Source organism: Saimiri boliviensis, chromosome 6 (genome assembly GCF_048565385.1).
Source record: "Saimiri boliviensis isolate mSaiBol1 chromosome 6, mSaiBol1.pri, whole genome shotgun sequence".
Classification (NCBI taxonomy): Eukaryota; Metazoa; Chordata; class Mammalia; order Primates; family Cebidae; genus Saimiri; species Saimiri boliviensis.
Window position 1 is genome coordinate 54,794,503 of NC_133454.1, and position 17,118 is coordinate 54,811,620.

At 51.7% G+C, this 17,118-nt stretch overlaps 2 protein-coding genes and 1 non-coding gene across 5 annotated transcripts; 2 read left to right on the forward strand and 1 right to left on the reverse strand.

The window, feature by feature from the left end:
• The first annotated feature begins 162 nt into the window (after nucleotides 1–162).
• NHERF4 (NHERF family PDZ scaffold protein 4) lies at nucleotides 163–6,553 on the forward strand. 3 transcript variants are annotated; one of them, XM_003923602.4, is made up of 11 exons: nucleotides 163–1,028; nucleotides 1,440–1,467; nucleotides 1,606–1,679; nucleotides 1,999–2,210; nucleotides 2,483–2,672; nucleotides 2,782–2,918; nucleotides 3,131–3,335; nucleotides 3,547–3,743; nucleotides 3,833–4,060; nucleotides 4,197–4,397; nucleotides 4,825–6,553. In XM_003923602.4, exons 1-11 carry the CDS (start codon nucleotides 944–946, stop codon nucleotides 4,852–4,854), a joined length of 1,587 nt encoding a protein of 528 aa, XP_003923651.2. In that variant the 5' UTR covers nucleotides 163–943; the 3' UTR covers nucleotides 4,855–6,553. The 3 variants fall into 3 exon arrangements, with proteins under 3 accessions (XP_003923651.2, XP_003923650.2, XP_074256826.1); XM_003923601.4 differs by having other exon boundaries at nucleotides 2,782–2,876; XM_074400725.1 differs by lacking the exon at nucleotides 4,825–6,553 and having other exon boundaries at nucleotides 3,833–3,944; nucleotides 4,136–4,203.
• DRC12 (dynein regulatory complex subunit 12 homolog) lies at nucleotides 5,614–12,234 on the reverse strand. The gene is given in 7 exon segments (XM_039471416.1): nucleotides 5,614–5,677; nucleotides 5,679–5,788; nucleotides 6,028–6,170; nucleotides 9,627–9,719; nucleotides 10,235–10,354; nucleotides 11,684–11,742; nucleotides 12,149–12,234. Coding segments are annotated over 7 exon segments (675 nt in total).
• A 4,302-nt stretch (nucleotides 12,235–16,536) lies between these two features.
• Nucleotides 16,537–16,677, forward strand: LOC120364706 (U4 spliceosomal RNA). The gene has a single exon (XR_005579862.1). It is a non-coding gene; the product is annotated as a U4 spliceosomal RNA (small nuclear RNA).
• Nucleotides 16,678–17,118: the final 441 nt, after the last annotated feature.

A 17,118-nucleotide genomic window follows, 5' to 3' on the forward strand; every position in this document is an offset into this window, starting at 1 on the left:
CAGGGGAACTCCCTTTATAAAACCGTAGATCTCATGAGACTTTTATTCACTATTATTAAAACAGCCTGGGAAAACCTGCCCCTGTGATTCACTTACCTCCCATCAGGTACCTCCCATTGTAACTGGCTTGGGACAGGCCTCAGCTACCCCCTCTACTCCCCCACCCCCGTCATTTGATGGGGCCCAAGGTTCCTAGCATAGACAAAGAACTCTAGGTTACCAGATGGGGAGGTGGATGGAGGCATGGCACTGGGAAGTTCTTGCCTTTGAAACCACGCCCCTGTGGACCCAGGAAGAAAAGTTAACATAGTCCCTTACCTTGACAGGTGGGAATTATGGGGGCTACAATTCAAGATGAGATTTGGGTGGGGACACAGCCAAATCATATTATAAGCCATAGAATTCTTATCACCCTTTTCACACTTACCCCCAGGCTTAGAGTTAGTGACCAGCAATCTGTCTTTCTCTGCACAGAGAGCCGACTGGGTCAGATACAGGGTCTCTGGAAAAAGTTGGGGCCCAGGGAAAGGGGCAGGAGAAACCGCACACTTCACTTTCCCAAAGGATAAGACTCTTGACCAGGCGTGGTGGCTCTCGCCTGTAATAAACTTTGAGAGGCTGAGGTGGACGGATCACCTGAGGTCGGGAATTTGAGACCAGCCTGACCAACATGGAGAAACCCCATCTCTACTAAAAATACAAAATTAGCCGGGCGTGGTGGTGCGTGCCTGTAATCCCAGTTACTCAGGAGGCTGAGGCAGGAGAACTGCTTGAACCCAGAGGTAGAGTTTGCAGTAAGCCAAGATCGCGCCATTGCACTCCAGCCTGGGCAACAAGAGCAAAACTCCATCTCAGAGGAGAAAAAAAAAAAAGACTGTCACTCCCGTTAACCATTACCCCACTGCTTCCACAGAGTCTTCAAGGAGGCGGGAACTGGGAGGAGATGGGCGGGAGGGTCAGTGGCTGTGATGAACCTTGTCCCTACCCCGAGCACTGGGTCACTGATCCAGCTATGGAGAGAGCTGCAGGTAGGAGACCAGGAGAAATCCTCTGCAGGGGACTTTGGGACAGGTAGGGGGCTGACTTGGAGGCTGAAGCTTTGGGACCAAGGCACACTTGATTCTGGGGCTTGGAGCCCTGAGGCAGGTAAACAAGTCAGGAGGAAAGTAGTGAGTTGATAGGTCTGTCTTCCTGGTCCACACCCTGTACTGATATGCTCAGATTTATATGCCAAGGACTTGGGGGGAGGGGAAGGGAGGGGACCGCACAATATCCCTGTGTGTAAGGCAGTGAGAAGAGAAGACCCCTTTGGAACAGAATGGAGGGGGCACACCTTGAGTTTGGGGGTTCCCCTGAGTCCTTTTAGTTTATGCCAGTGGAAGAGGCACATCTGGGGAGAAGAACATGACTCTCCTCTCACCCACTTCTTTGCCCAGTAGATCTGCAGGACACTGCCTCGTTAACTCTGTAAGTGCCATGAGGGTTGGGGCAAGGGGCCGAAAGAATCGGAGGTGGGAAGCACTTCACTACTATTAGCACCTAAAGGAGACCCTGGGACCCAAGTCCAGCTGCCAGCTTGTACCTGCTTCCCCTGCCTCCTTGTAGGAAGTTTAAGTTTAACCCAAAGCTGGGAATTGATAATCCTGTCCTCTCCCTGGCCGAAGACCACGACCCCTCTGGTAACTCCTTCACCCCCTGGCAACCATTCCCTTTCCCTGGAGGCACCACAGCTCCACTCCGCCTCCCATCTCCTTGGTAACCACTCACTTGTCTCCCTCTGATAACAGCCTTGCTTGGTAGTGGAGATAGGCGGGGCCAGTCATTTTCTCCTGTCCCAGTCCCTCTGCCCACAAAGTGTTGACCCCACCACCCAACACTCAACTGGGCAAAAGCTGCCCAGTGCCCTATCAGGACGCAGAGTCCGCCAGCCAAATGGCAAAACTGTACTTGGGCTGTGCCCTCTCCTTCCCCTTTTCTGCTGCCCACCTCACCCTCCAGATCCCTGGAACCTGGCGCGGCCTCGCTTCTGTTTGCTGAGCAAAGAGGAGGGCAAGAGTTTTGGCTTCCATCTACGGCAGGAGCTGGGCAGGGCTGGTCATGTGGTGTGCAGGGTGGACCCAGGCACCTCTGCCCAGCGCCAGGGTCTCCAAGAGGGAGACAGGATCCTGGGGGTGAACAACAACGCTGTGGAACATGAGGACTATGCGGTGGTAAGGCTGTGGTCTGGGAGAGTGTGCGAGTGCCTCAGAAAGAGAAGCGGGTTGCTCAGGCATCTGGGCACTCTGGCAGCAGGGCACAAGCCTCACTCCCCCACACTCCGGGATTTAGGAGTGCCCAAGTCAGAGGAGTTGGGGAAGGCATCTAGAAAGTCAATTCCCATGGCAAAAAAAAAAAAAAAAAAAAAAAAAAATGAATCCCAGGGAGGTCCTGGGGGTTGGCAAGAGGGTGGAGGCCAAACCTACGCCCACGTGCCCTCTTCCAGGTGGTACGCCGCATCCGGGCCAGCAGTCCTCGGGTGTTGCTGACGGTCTTGGCACGGCATGTGCATGATGTGGCCCGAGCTCAGCTGGGAGAAGATGCCCACCTCTGTCCCACCCTAGGCCCGGGGGTCCGGCCCCGGCTGTGCCACATAGTGAAAGATGAGGGTGGTTTTGGCTTTAGTGTCACCCATGGTGAGCCCAGAGGGTGCGGGGGGCAGCAAGGATGGAGGATCTCAGCCCCTGTTCAGGGCAGGCAGGCAAGAGACTGAACTTTGCTTTCAATTTATTTTTCGACTTCTAGGCAATCAGGGTCCTTTCTGGTTGGTGTTAAGTACTGGAGGAGCAGCTGAGAGGGCAGGGGTGCCCCCCGGGGCCCGGCTGCTCGAAGTCAATGGGGTCAGTGTGGAGAAGTTCACTCACAACCAACTCACCAGGAAGGTGTGGCAGCTTCCCCCTCCCCTCCCCCAATCTGGGCCTGGGCCCCCCTCAGGAAGACGCCTCCTGATCTGATCTCTTACCTTTATCACCATCCTCCCCTCGACAGTTTGTACCAGGCCCCACTTAGTGCCTGGGAGGAGGGCCTTTTCGGGGAGCCTCCCTCTTCCCTCCCTGCCCAGGTGTTATACTGATGCTCTGCTGGGTCCCCACAGCTTTGGCAGAGTGGACAGCAGGTGACCTTGCTGGTGGCAGGGCCAGAGGTGGAGGAACAGTGTCGCCAGCTGGGATTGCCCCTGGCTGCACCCCTGGCGGAGGGCTGGGCACTGCCCACCAAGCCCCGATGTCTGCACCTACAGAAAGGGCCCCGGGGTTTTGGGTTCCTGCTCCGGGAGGAAAAGGGCCTTGATGGTCGCCCTGGTGAGTGGGAGCCCTGGGGGTGGTGGGGGAAGGTGGGCCTCGGGGTGGGCACACAAGTGGATATATACATCTCTCAGTGCACAGAAGAGTGTCCCTGTCTGGGCTCTGGCCCTGGGCCACCTCTTCCTGTTCACCCTGGGGTCAGTCCCCTGGTGTGCGCACAGTGGCCTGGGATAACTGGGGAGAAGCAGTAAGGATGTCTGTGCTCCAGGACAGTTCCTGTGGGATGTAGACCCAGGACTGCCAGCTGAGAAGGCTGGGATGCAGGCTGGGGACCGGCTGGTGGCTGTGGCTGGGGAGAGCGTGGAGGGACTGGGCCATGAGGAGACAGTGTCCAGGATCCGGGCGCAGGGCTCCTGTGTCTCCCTCATTGTCGTCGACCCCGATGCTGACCGCTTCTTCAGCATGGTGCGTGCTGAGGGGGCAGGGGCTAGGGATGGGGCAGAAGAGGAGCAGGGCTCGGGTCCAACAGGTTTGCTCTACCTGCCACCTTCCAGGTTCGCCTATCCCCACTCCTCTTCTTGGAGAACACAGAGGCTCCCACCTTTCCCCAGGGCAGTGGCTCAGCCCCTCTGGTTGAGACAGAGGACCCTTCACTTGAAGACACAGGTGTGCCTTCCGTCCCTCTTGGCTCCCGCCAGTGCTCTCTGTACCCTGGGCCTGGTGGCGGCTATGGCTTCCGACTCAGCTGTGTGGCCGATGGGCCTCGTCTCTTCATCTCCCAGGTGACTGATGCTCCATGGACCCTGGATCCTTTCGATCCTTTGCTGCCTGATCAGTTTCCTCTGCTTCCCTTCCAGAGCCTTAAGCCAGCAAACTTTCCCCTGGTCTCCCCTGTTCTGCATGCCCCCACACCACCAGGTGACTCCAGGAGGCTCAGCTGCCCGGGCTGGGCTGCGAGTGGGAGATGTGATTCTGGAAGTGAACGGGTACTCTGTTGGGGGAGAGAGTGACCTGGAGAGGCTTCAGCAGCTGCCTGAGGCTGAGCCACCCCTCTGCCTGAAGCTGGCAGCCAGGTCTCCATGGGGCTTGGAAGCCTGGATTCCTCTTGTGGCTGTAGAGGTGAGGAAGAAGAAACAGATCGGACCGTGAGTAGCTACAGAAGGGCAGGGAGGAGTGAGAAAGAAGGACAGAGTGGGCGAGCTGCAAGGTGAAGCAGTGTGGGGTCTGCAGGGTGGGACTTAAGGTCGTGGTAGGTGGGGACAGAAAAATGCATGAAATAAGTCCCATTCCTGGACGGGCGCTGTGGCTCACGCCTGTAATCCTAGCACTTTGGGAGGCGAGGTGGGTGGATCACCTGATGTCAGGTGTTCAAGACCAGCCTGGCCATCATGGTGAAACCCCACTTTGAAAAAGAAAGAAAGAAAGAAAGAAAATAAAAGAAAAAAATAAGTCCCATTCCTGGGCATTCCAGCGCAGGAGGAGGCAAGAAAAAGTAACTCTTTGGGGTTCCACCTGAAACGACCTTCTGCCTCCTCTCTCTGCATAGGACGGGGCTCTGGCCTCAGACCTGCTATAGAGCATCACTGCTTGGTACAGACATATCAGGGGCTATCCTGTCTCCACTCTCAAGCCCGAGGTGTTGGAGGCAGGATGCTCTCTCTAAGCCAGACCGGAGGGACTCAGACATCATCGATCACAGGCTGGCCCAGCCACTCCCTCCCTTCCCACAGACGTACCTCCCAGCAGAGAGTATGGCAGAAGGCCTCAGGCAGGCCCCTAAAGTCTGAGGCTCCAGAGGATGTCATCTGGGAGCTTTGGAGAGCTGTGTCCCAAGGATGAAGGTGTGGCTGTCGGGTTGGCTAGGACTGAAACCACCTGGACCTTTTCTAGATATGACTCCATGACCCTTGAGTGTAATGCAAGAATTTGGAGACCAGCTATGCCTGCCCTCTGTGGGCGCCTTAACATTGTGGAGGGTGGTGCCTGGGCACTGCTGCGCTTCTTAGAGAAATGGCCATTCCCCATAAATCTGACTGCCTGTGTTTGTGTTGCTGGGGGTAAGGGGCAGTGGTCTGAAGGGACCCAAAGGGCCTCAGGCTCAAGGGGTGGGACCTGGCTTTTGCAGGAGAGAGGCTGAGACCTGACCAAATTTCTTTCCTATCACTCAGTCTCAGATTAATGGATCAACCCAGAACTGAGATGTCCCCAGAAGAGCTACTCCTAAAAATAAAAAAAAAAAGAAGAAAAATAAATAAAAAAAATAATAAAAAAGATCCATTCCTCTCTGCCAAAAGGCTACCGCCCACAGCTCTGTTGAGTTCTGCATCAAGACGCTTTATTGCCGGGGCCTCAGAGAGCCTGAGAGACTAGAGGCTGGAGGCCTCAAAGATCCAGGGGGTGAGTCCGAACTGGCATAGCTGTTCCTTGAGCCTGGCGTGGAGTCTTAGTGCAGCTCCATCCCACTGTGGCTTGATGGCTCTCAGCTTGGCCAAGAGCCTGTCCAGGCTGTCCTGCAGACACCAAGATTTCAGCCCCCAGGAAGACCGAGGGAAGGGGGAAGGGCTGCCCCAGGTTGGTTTGTAAACTTTCCTTGTCCAGTAGACATGGTTGTATCCCCTCCTTCTGCCCTCAGGATAGAGCAGGGTTCCCTTGGAGATGCTTCTTCTCCTTACCCCTGGGTTGTCAGTCATCATGCTAGCTGGGATTTGTGGGCATGGGGGAGTCCTGGGTACTGGGTGGCTGGGCAGGCGGTGGTGCTCATGTGTAAGATTTCCTCATACTTGGCTTCCGTGTCTGCCACATGGGCCTGAAGCTGAGCCAGGGCCTGGTCCGGCTCTCCTAGGGCTTGCTCAGCCTCTTCTCGGGCAGCCGCAGCCTCCCTTTGGCATGCCTCTAGGGGCAGCCAGGATGAAAGAGGGCAGGATGGTGACACTCTACCCTTGACCAGTCTTCAAAGGTATCTGCAAAGGGCACCTCAAGTGGGCTCATTCCAGACTCCCTCAGGATCACCAACCTTCCCACAGTCCCTATGAAAACTGCAGCTCCACTGAGGTATGGCAGAGAGTGGCGGGCTTGAGACAGAAGGCTCTGAAGTTGGTTGTTACTACCTAGGTGACTTCAGGTGTGTCTCTCTCTGAGCCTCCGGTGTCTTCATCTATTTTCTTTTTTTTTTTTTTGAGACAGAGTCTCGCTCTGTCAGCAGGCTAGAGTGCAGTGGCATGATCTCAGCTCACTGCAACCTCTGTCTCACAGGTTCAAGGGATTCTCATGCTTCAGCCTCCCAAGTAGCTGGGCCTACAGGTGAGCACCACCATGTCTGGCTAATTTTTTGTATTTTTAGTAGAGACGGGGTTTCACCATGTTTACCAAGATGGTCTCAGTCTGTTGACTTCATTATCTGCCCACCTCGGCCTTCCAAAGTGCTGGGATTACAGGCATGAGCCACTGTGCCAGGCTGGTGTTTTCATCGTTAAAGAGAGAATGGCACATCCTTCAGGGGCATGCTGTGACCTTTAAATGTGATAATAGATGACAAAGCACCTAGCTAGTATACAGGAGGTGCTCAATAAACATTGATTCATTGGCCGGGCACGGTGACTCATGCCTGTAATCCCAGCACTGTGGGAGGCTGAGGTGGGCAGATCACCTGAGCTCAGGGTTTGAAAACAGCCTGACCAACATGGTGAAACCCTGTCTCTACTAAAACTACAAAAATTAGCCGGGCATGGTGGTGCATGCCTGTAATCCCAGCTACTTGGGAGGCTGAGACAGGAGAATCACTTGAACCCAGAAGGCAGAGGTTGCGGTGAGCTGAGATTGCGCCACTGCACTCCAACCTGGGCGACAGATACGAGACTCCATCTCAAAAAACAAAACCGAGCGTAGTGGCTCACGCCTGTCTGTAATCCCAGCACTTTAGGAGGTCAAGATGGGTGGATCACCTGAGGCCAGGAGTTTGAGACCAGCCTGACCAATATGATGAAACCCTGTCTCTACTAAAAATACAAAAATTATCTGGGTGTGGTGGCATGCACCTGTAATCCCAGCTACTCGGGAGGCTGAGACAGAAGAATCACTTGAACCCAGAAGGCAGAGGCGGAGGTTGCCGTGAGCCGAGATGGCTTGCGCTATAGCCTGGACAACAATAGCAAAACTCTGTCTCAAAAAAAAACAAAACAAAACATTGAGTCATTGATTGACTTGGAATTTGAGGTAAGGCAAAGATTAGAAAAGGAACACAGGGTCTGAATGGCAGATAAGCAGCTCCTGGCCATCTATAGCTAAACTGAAACCGTTTTTTTGTTTGTTTGTTTGTTTGTTTGTTTTTTGTCAGAGTCCTACTCTGTTGCTCAGGCTGGAGTGCAATGGTGCAATCTTGGCTCACTGCAGCCTCCACCTCCTGGACTCATGTGATTCTCCTGACTCAGCCTCCTGAGTAGCTGGGATAACAGGCCCATGCCACCATGCCCAGCTAATTTTTGTAATTTTAGTAGAGATGGTATTTTTGCCATATTGGCCAGGCTGGTCTTGAACTCCTGGCCTCAAGGAATCCCCTTGCCTTGGCCTCCCAAAGTGCTGGGATTAGAGGGGTGCGCCACCGTACCCGGCTGGAGGCATTTTTAAGGTATGAAAACTTTGAGACCAAAATTGTGAAAGATCTCATGTGTCATGCTGAGATATTTCAACATTGTTTAGTTAAGTAAGGGCCAAAAGAAGAGAAGCAAATTCTTCCTGGTTTTCTTTCTTTCTTTTTTTTTTTATTATTTTTTTTTATAAAGACAGGGTTTCACCATGTTGGTCAGGCTAGTCTTAAACTCCCGACCTCAGGTGATCTGCCTGCCTTGGCCTCCAAAGTGCTTGGATTCCAGGTGTGAGCCACCATGCCCGGCCGTCTTCCTGGTTTACTTTCTCTTTTTTTTGAGATGGAGTTTCACTCTCGTTGCCCAGGCTGGAATGTAACGGCATGATCTTGGCTCACTGCAACCTTCTGGCTCCCAGGTTCAAGCAATTCTCCTGCCTAAGCCTCCCGAGTAGCTGGGATTGCAGGCATACCACCAAACTCGGCTAATTTTGTATTTTTAGTAGAGACAGGGTTTCTCTATGTTGGTCAGTCTGGTCTTGAACTCCCGATCTCAGGTGATTTGCTAGCCTTGATTTCCCAAAGTGCTGGGATTACAGTTACGAGCCACTGTGCCTGGTTGGCTTCCTGTTTTTTTTTTTTTCCCCCCCATTTTATTTATTTATTTATTTATTTATTTATAGAGGCGGGGTCTGTCTATGTTGCCCAGGCTGGACTGCAGTGGCTATTCACAGGCGCGATCCCACTACTGATCAGCACGGGAGTTTTGACCTGCTCCATTTCTGACCTGGGCCGGTTCACCCCTCCTTAGGCAACCTGGTGGTCCGCCGCTCCCGGGAGGTCACCATACTGATGCCGAACTTAGTGCGAACACCGATCGGCGTAGCGCACTACAGTCCAGAACTCCTGGGCTCAAGTGATCCTCCCACCTCAGCCTCCCCAGTAGCTGGGACTACAGGCATGTGCCACTGCGCCCGGCATGGCTTTTTTTTTTTTTTTTTTTTTTTTTTTTTTTTTTTTTTTTCAGACAGAGTCTTGCTCTGTCTCCCAGGCTGAAGTGCAGTGGCACGATCTTGGTTCACTGCAATCTTCTGCCTCCTGGGTTCAAGCAATTCTCCTGCCTCAGCCTCCTGAGTAGCTGGGATTACAGGTGTGTGCCACCAGGACTGACTCATTTTTTTTTTTTTTTTAGTAGAGTGGATGGGTCACCATGTTGGTCAGGCTGGTCTCGAACTCCTGACCTTGTGATCTGCCCACCTTGGCCTCCCAAAGTGCTGAGATTACAAGCAAGAGCCACTGTGCGTGGCCGACTTCCTGGTTTTTAAAAATATTTGTGCTTATTAGGAGTGTTTATTCATTTATTTGGTGAACAGTTATTTAGGACCTACCAGGTGCTAGTTCTTGAAGACAGAGAAGTAAATAAGTCAAACATTTTCCCTTAGTTTCATTGTAGAAATCAGCTAAACCAAGAGTGAGTATGTTTTGCTCAGAAGAGACATGGCAGTGGTGGGGAGTTAGGGCTGGACTTGGAGAGACCAAGTGGAGAGGGAAATGGGGTGCAAGGCCTACCTCTTCTTTGCAACAGAGATTCTTGGCATCATGAACCCTCTGCTCCAGTCCTCAGTGGTGGACGGTCAGTGATAGTGGGGAAAGTGATCCCAGAGCCCAGATGGCAGCTTTCTAGAGCAGAGACTTTGAAGTCCACCCCTTCATGCTGGCCCTTGTTGCAACCCTTGGAGAGAAGGGGCTTGGAGGGTGGGGAAACCTACCCAGCTGCCTCCGAAAGTCCCTGACTTCTTCCTCTCTCTGCTTGCTGTGGCTCTCCACCTCCTTCTGCAGGGCCTGGTACTGGCGACTCATCTCTAGGGTGGGGGCAGTGGGCCCCCAGGGACCCAGGTTGGAGATGGAGGGATAGAGAAAGGAAATGAAGTTGTGGGTGGGCAAGACTCTCCTTGGTCTAGTGGAACAGGAGCACCAAGGCCTTCTTGCTTCTTTTTGTGATTCTGAGAAGCTGGAGACCATGAAAACCTGGGGAAAGAACAGAAAGCCAGACCCACCTCCCCAAGTCTAGCTTCGTCTGGGGGTGCTACCCCTTCTCCCCTCCCCTGGGATGAGTGAGCCGATGGCTATGACTGCACGTGTATCCTACACAGCATCAGGCAAGAGGCACCAGGCATGCTCGAAGGCCCCTGCCTGGGATCCCAGACACCTGCCTTTGGTTCCTACAGGATCCTGCCTGATTTGTCCTGTTCAGGGAAGACCAAGACCAGGCCTGGCAGTCGGAAGCCCTCCTTGTTTCCCTCCTCGCATCATCTGGCCCTGTTGGTTTTCCTCCTCCAAGCCCGTCTCATGTCCACCTGCTCAACGGACCACATACCTGCATATATGGCCTTCCCTTCACTCCGGGCCCCCTCCAGCTCAGCCTCTACCCCTTGCAGCCTCTGCCTCAGCTGGTCTTCGGAAGCCTTGGCTTGACGGGCTTCATCCCTCCGTTGAGCTGTGAGCAGTCCCAGAGCTGCTGTCAGGACTGTCAGGGGCCCACTAAATCGGCCCCCATGGCCTCCAATTTCCCAGGATGGACTTTGCCCACCTCTGGAAATCTAGGGGTGGGGCGTCCAGCTTCTTATTCTCTCTCTAGGTTTTGCTGTTTTTTTGTTTTTTTTTTTTTTTTTTTTTTGAGACGGAGTTTCGCTCTTGTTACCCAGGCTGGAGTGCAATGGCGCGATCTCGGCTCACCGCAACCTCTGCCTCCTGGGTTCAGGCAATTCTCCTGCCTCAGCCTCCCGAGTAGCTGGGATTACAGGCACGTGCCACCATGCCCAGCTAATTTTTTGTATTTTTAGTAGAGATGGGGTTTCACCATGTTGACCAGGATGGTCTCGATCTGTTGACCTCGTGATCCACCCGCCTCGGCCTCCCAAAGTGCTGGGATTACAGGCTTGAGCCACCGTGCCCGGCCTGTTGTTTTTGTTTTTTATCCCTAGACTCTCACAGGCTCTTCATTATTAAGACACAAAAACTCCCTCCATGTTCTGGCTCTAAAAAATAGCTTTCCAGATAGCCCTACATGGTGGCTCATGCCATTAATCCCAATACTTTGGGAGGCTTAGGTGGGAGAATTGCTTGAGGCCAGGAGTTTGAGACCTGCCTGGGCAACAGAGTTACACTTTGTCTCTATAAGAAAAATAAATAGGTCCAGGCATGGTAGCTCACGCCTGTAATCCCAGCGCTTTGGGAGGTCTAGGCAGGCAGATCATGTGGTCAAGAGTTTGAGACCACCCCGGCCAACATGGTGAAACCCTGTCTCTACTAAAACTACAAAAATTAGCCAGGTGTGGTGGCTCATGCCTATAATCCCAGCTGCTCGGGAGGCTGAGGTAGGAGAACTGCTTGAGCACAGGAGGCGAGTTTGCAGTGAGCCGAGATCGTGCTACTGCCCTCCAGCCTGGGCGACAGAGCAAGACTCTGTCTCAGAAAAAAAGAAAAAGAAAGAAGTAAAGTAGCTGGGCATGGTGATGTGCACCTGTAATACCAGCTACTCAGGAGGCTGAGGCGGGAAGATTGTTGGGGCCCAGGAGTTTGAAGTTAGAGTGAACCATGATCACACTGCTGCACTCCAGCCTGGGCAATTGAGCAAGATCCTATCTCCAAAAAAAAAAAAAAGCTTCCTTCATCCACTTCCCACCCTGCTCTCATGGTCTTTTTCCATGAGATGGTTAGGGTTTGGCTTAGCCCCCCCACTATGCCTCTAATCCCCCAGGGTACAGAAATGGCCCATTGCACTGCCCCTGTTGCCCACTCCCATGCCAGCTTCTACCCTCCTTACTCAAGTGGTCTCAGAGCAGCTCCTTCTCCGGCACTGCCAGCCTGTGCCTGGACTCGGCCCTCCACATCTGCACCTGCCATGGCAAGTGGCAGAGCCTCAGCTGCTCATGATCTCAGCACTCCTCACTCTCCTTTCATCCTCACCCCACACCCAGCACTTTTCCCGCAGGAGACCTGAGGACCGCTACATGAGAGATCCATGATGGCACAGTCTACTGAAGTCAGCACCATGTCCTCACCGACCAGCACATAACAGATATGCAAATATATCAGGAAGGCACAGAGCTAGATGGGGCTCAAAGGACAGTGTGGGTGACCATTGCCCCGCTTCCTCAGCTCCTTGAATCTGGCTTCGAGGACCTGAAGAGGAAGCTCAAGAGAGCTCCATCCTATCATGCAGAAGGCTGAATTCTTTCTGGAGGACCTCTGGGTGGTCTTCGTGCCAGAACAAAGAGAAGCAGGGGACACCTCCTCCCACCATGACTCACCCCTGTTCTTTTGCTTCTTCTGCCCCCCAGCTTTCCTCCCTTTTTTTTTGTTTTCAGGTGGCATCTCCTTGCTGTCCTGGGAGAAGGAGGAGATCTTATGTTTAGGTCTGGACACAGGGATGCTCTCCTGACCCCTATACTTAATGAAGAGTCTCAGGAGAGTCGCCTGGTTCTACTCCAAATTTGTCTCTCATCCTCTCTAGAAAAGTCAGTTCCTGGTCTCTTTGAAACCTCAGGCAGGGTTGGGGTCAGTGGGAAGGATGGAGTTTTTTCTCTTTTTTTTTTTTGAGACGGAGTTTCGCTCTTGTTACCCAGGCTGGAGTGCAATGGCGTGATCTCGGCTCACCGCAACCTCCGCCTCCTGGGTTCAAGCAATTCTCCTGCCTCAGCCTCCTGAGTAGCTGGGATTACAGGCACGTGCCACCATGCCCAGCTAATTTTTTGTATTTTTAGTAGAGACGGAGTTTCACCATGTTGACCAGGATGGTCTCGATCTCTTGAGCTCGTGATCCACCCGCCTCGGCCTCCCAAAGTGCTGGGATTACAGGCTTGAGCCACCGCGCCCCGCCGAGTTTTTTCTCTTAACCAGGCTGACTCTCTGTTCAGAAGTCAATCCTCTCAACCGTCTTTTAGAGAAACCAAATCTCTGTACCTGCTCCCCTCCCTCTTCCCATTATCCTCACCCCTCTCTTCCTACCTGTGGGATGCTCTCTGGCCTCTGCTGGGGCTCCTTGTGAAGTGACCCACTCGTGGGGAGTGACTCATGTGTGGGGAGTGGCAGAGAGAAGGCCCAACTAGCGAGGAGCCTGAGGTGGAGCCTGGGACCTGGGAACCAATCCTTGGAGGCAAATTTCTCTTCAGGGTAGGACTGAGGACTGAAAGGCTGGGTTTCAGGAGGTTGTATGTTGTCCAGGCAACTGGGAAACATGGAGTTCCTAGGAAGGTGGAATGGGCTAAATCAGCTCACAAGACTTAAAATGTCAAGGTCTCAAAGGGTCAGTTCTTTCCTTAACCCAAAATGCTAAGTGTAGTTTGAAGAGAATGGGCTTTAGAAGCCAATCCGTTATGATTCATTGCCATGTAGACATGGCCTGCAATTTGGAGACTTACAAATTCAGGTGTACACATCTGAGATAATGTGTTGTGCTGATACAGAGGAAAAAGACTGACAGTTCCCAGGTTGGACAATTTACATCCCCAGATTCCATCAGCAAAATAACATTAGTAGGCTTAAAACTGAAGATCTAAGCTGGGGATGGTGGCTCATGCCTGTAATCCCAGCATTTTGAGAAGCTGAGGCAGGATTGCTTGAGGCCAGGAGTCCGAGTCCAGCCTGGGCAACACAGTCAGACCTCAATTCTACAAAAAATTAAAAACTTAGGTTGGGCGCAGTGGCTCAGGCCTGTAATCCCAGCACTTTGGGAGGCCGAGGCAGGAGGATCACCTGAAGTTGGGAGTTGGAGACCAGGCTGACCAACATAGAGAAACCCAGTCTCTACTAAAAATACAAAATTAGCTGGGCGTGGTGGTACATGCCTGTAATTCCAGCTACTCAGGAGGCTTAGGCAGGAGAATCGCTTGAACCTAGGAGGCAGAGGTTTCAATGAGCTGAGATCGTGCCATTGCACTCCAGCCTGGGCAACAATAGTGAAACTTCGTCTTAAACAAAACAAAACAAAACAAATCAACTCAGCCTGGCGTGGTGGCACACACCTGTAATCTCAGCTACTTGTGAGGCTGCGGCAGGAGAATTGCTTGAGCCTGGGAGGTTGAGGCAGCAGTAAGCCATGATTGCATCTCTGAACTCCAGCCTGGATGATAGAGGGAGACCCTGTCTCAAACAAACAAAACCCCCAAACCACTGAAGATGCTCTTCAGTACACTGCAGAATTAGGGAAATAAGTGCAGGAAGAGGTAGTCGAGGGAGTTTCCCACTTCAGAGAAATGAGATGCAGAGGAATGGTGGACCCATGGACTCTAGGGACTGACCTAGAGGCATGCAAGTGTGGAGGAAAGTGCTCAGGTTAGAGACAAGAGATGTGAGTTTGAGTCCCAACTGTGGATATGTAAACGGAGGCAAGCCATTTGACTTTGCTCAGCCTCAGTTTCCTGATCTTTAAATGTTTGATTTCGTAGCTCTTGCAAAGCCTGGGTTTTCGCTGGGTGTTTCCGTGGATGTCTTCTCTCCTAGTGACTTAATGTATTGCCACACTTCTTCATTCCTTTGTGTGGTTGATTTGCAGACGTGTTGACACCGCTTTGTGAGGATCCCTGCTTCATAGAGTTGGTTGGGCTCCCTCTAGTGGACTTGCTTGACCTTCCCCTGAGTTTCCTTCATTTTTGCTTCTAAATTACTTACTGGGCAATATCGGGGGTGATTCCCTTTGGGGATACTTCTTAGCGTCCTGCTGGAGTCAGGAGTGACTACAAGAATTAACGTGGAGGAGAGAGTTTGACCGGTGGCCCTCCTTCGTCAGGAGGCAGCCCTCCCTCTCCCTCCAGATCTGTGCTATTCTGGAGCCTTGCCATCTGTCTGCCACTTGGATCTCTGGGCACCATATTGGTTAGAATGAAAATAGCAGAAGCCAGGCACAGTGGCTCACGCCTGTAATCCCAGCACTTTGAGAGGCTGAGGCTGGTGGATCACCTGAAGTCGGGAGTTCAAGATCAGCCTGACCAACATGAAGAAACCCCGTCTCTACTAAAAATACAAAAATAGCCGGGCATGGTGGCACATGCCTGTAATTTCAGCTACTCAGGAGGCTGAGGCAAGAGAATTGCTTAAATGTGGGAGGTGGAGGTTGTGGTGAGCCAAGCGCACCATTGCACTCCAGCCTGGGCAACAAGAACAAAACTCTGTTTCAAAAAAAAAAAAAGAAACCAGGGCTTGGGCATCTGCAGACTCTTTCTTTAGGGTTCTTTGTTTGTTTGTTTCTTTTGTAGACAGGGTCTCTCTCTGTCACCCAGGCTTGAGTGCAGTGATCAGAGCTCACTACAGCCTCTGCCTCCCCAGGCTCAGGTGATCTTCCCACCTCAGCCTCCTGAGTAGCTGGGAGTACAGGCTCATGCCACCACATCCAGCTAATTTTTGTATTTTTTGTAGAGACAGGGTTTCACCATGTTGGCCAGCATGGTCTCAAACTCCTGGGCTCAAGTGATTCTCCTGCCTCAGCCTCCTACGGTTCTGGGATTACAGGTGTGAGCCATTGTGCCAGGCCATCTTTGTTTAGGTACTTCTCTTCAACTCTGTCACTCTCAGTATTTTTGGTACATTGCCTATTGTCAGGAGCAGATCTGTAAAAATGGCCACAAGAGGCCGGGTGCAGCGGCTCACATCTGAAATTCCAGCGCTTGGGGAGGCCAAGGCTGGTGGATCATGATGTCAGGAGTTCAAGACCAGCCTGGCCAACATGGTGAAACCCCGTCTCTACTAAAAAATACAAAAATTAGCCCAGTGTGGTGGCAGGCACCTGTAATCCCAGCTACTGAGGAGGCTGAGGCAGGGGAATCGCTTGAACCCAGGAGGCAGAGGTTGCAATGAGCCGAGATCACGCCACTGTACTCCAGCCTGGCAACAGAGCAAGACTCTGTCTCAAGCAAACAAACAAAACAAAACAAAACAAAACAAAAAAAGAAATAGCCACAAGATCTGGAAGTGAAAAGCCCTTCTTCTGGGGAGTGAGTAACTTCAGGCCGAGGCTGGTTCATGCTTGTCACCTTGGTTGGCTGCACAGCACTTCTATGACCGTCTGGACATCTGACAGAGCAAAGAGAGGAGCCAGTCTTGACTTCCCAAGTGCTTACAGCTCCAGTAACTCAGAGTCTCTACAACTCCTTACTGCAACCCAGACATTCCTTTCTATTTATTCCAAGTCTTTATATAATAACTCTTTCAAGCAATTGTCAATTAAAAAAATCTTTGAATCTACCTATGAACTGGAACCCTAACCCTAATTTCTTTGCCCACTTCCTCACTTCCAGTTGTCCCGCCTTTCTAGACTGAACAATGTACATCTTACATATATTGATTGATGTCTTATATTGTCTTAAAATGTATAAAGCTGGTTGGGTGTGGTGGCTCATGCCTGCAATCCCAGCACTTTGGGAGGCTGAGGTGAGTGGATCACCTGAGGTCATGAGTTCGAGACCAACCTGGCTAAAATGGTGAAACCCCCGACTATACTAAAAATACAAAAAATTAGTTCGGCATTGTGGTGGGCACCTGTAATTCCAGCTACTTGGGAGGCTGAGGCAGGAGAATCACTTGAACCTGGAAGGTGGAGGTTGCAGTGAGCCAAGATCGTGCCACTGTACTCCATCCTGGGTGACAGAGTGAGACTCTGTCTCAAAAAAGAAAAAAAAATGTAGCTTCGCGCAGTGGCAGTATCATAGCCAATGAAGTTTATCCAAGGTGCGATTATTGCTAATTGAAAACTTTTCCCAATACCCCGCCATGACGACTTGAAATATAGTCAGCATTGGCAATTTTTGACAGTCTCTATGGAGACTGAATTATTTTTAAAAAAATGTATAAAGCCAAATTGTAGCCCATCCTCCTTGGACACGTGTTCTCAGGATCTCCTGAGAGTTGTGTCACGGGCCATTGGTCACTCATATTTGGCTCAGAATAAATCTCTTCAAATAGTTTACAGAATTTGACTCTTTTCTTTGACATGACACTGATGTTAATAAGTTCTGATAACTCACGACCGTCAGACCAGCTTCTTCTAATCTTGAGCATGTTTTTAATTTATTCTCCCTCTACAACCTCACAACCTCCTCCTGTATTGTAATGCAGTGGGGGTTCCTGTCTCTGTCCTCCTCATTCTCCTCATCTAGAAGTCCGTTTGGGAGGTTTTTCTTTTTCTTTTTCCTTCTTTTTCGAGATGGAATTTCGCTCTTGTTGCCCAGACTGGAGTGCAATGGTGTGATCTCAGCTCAACCTCTG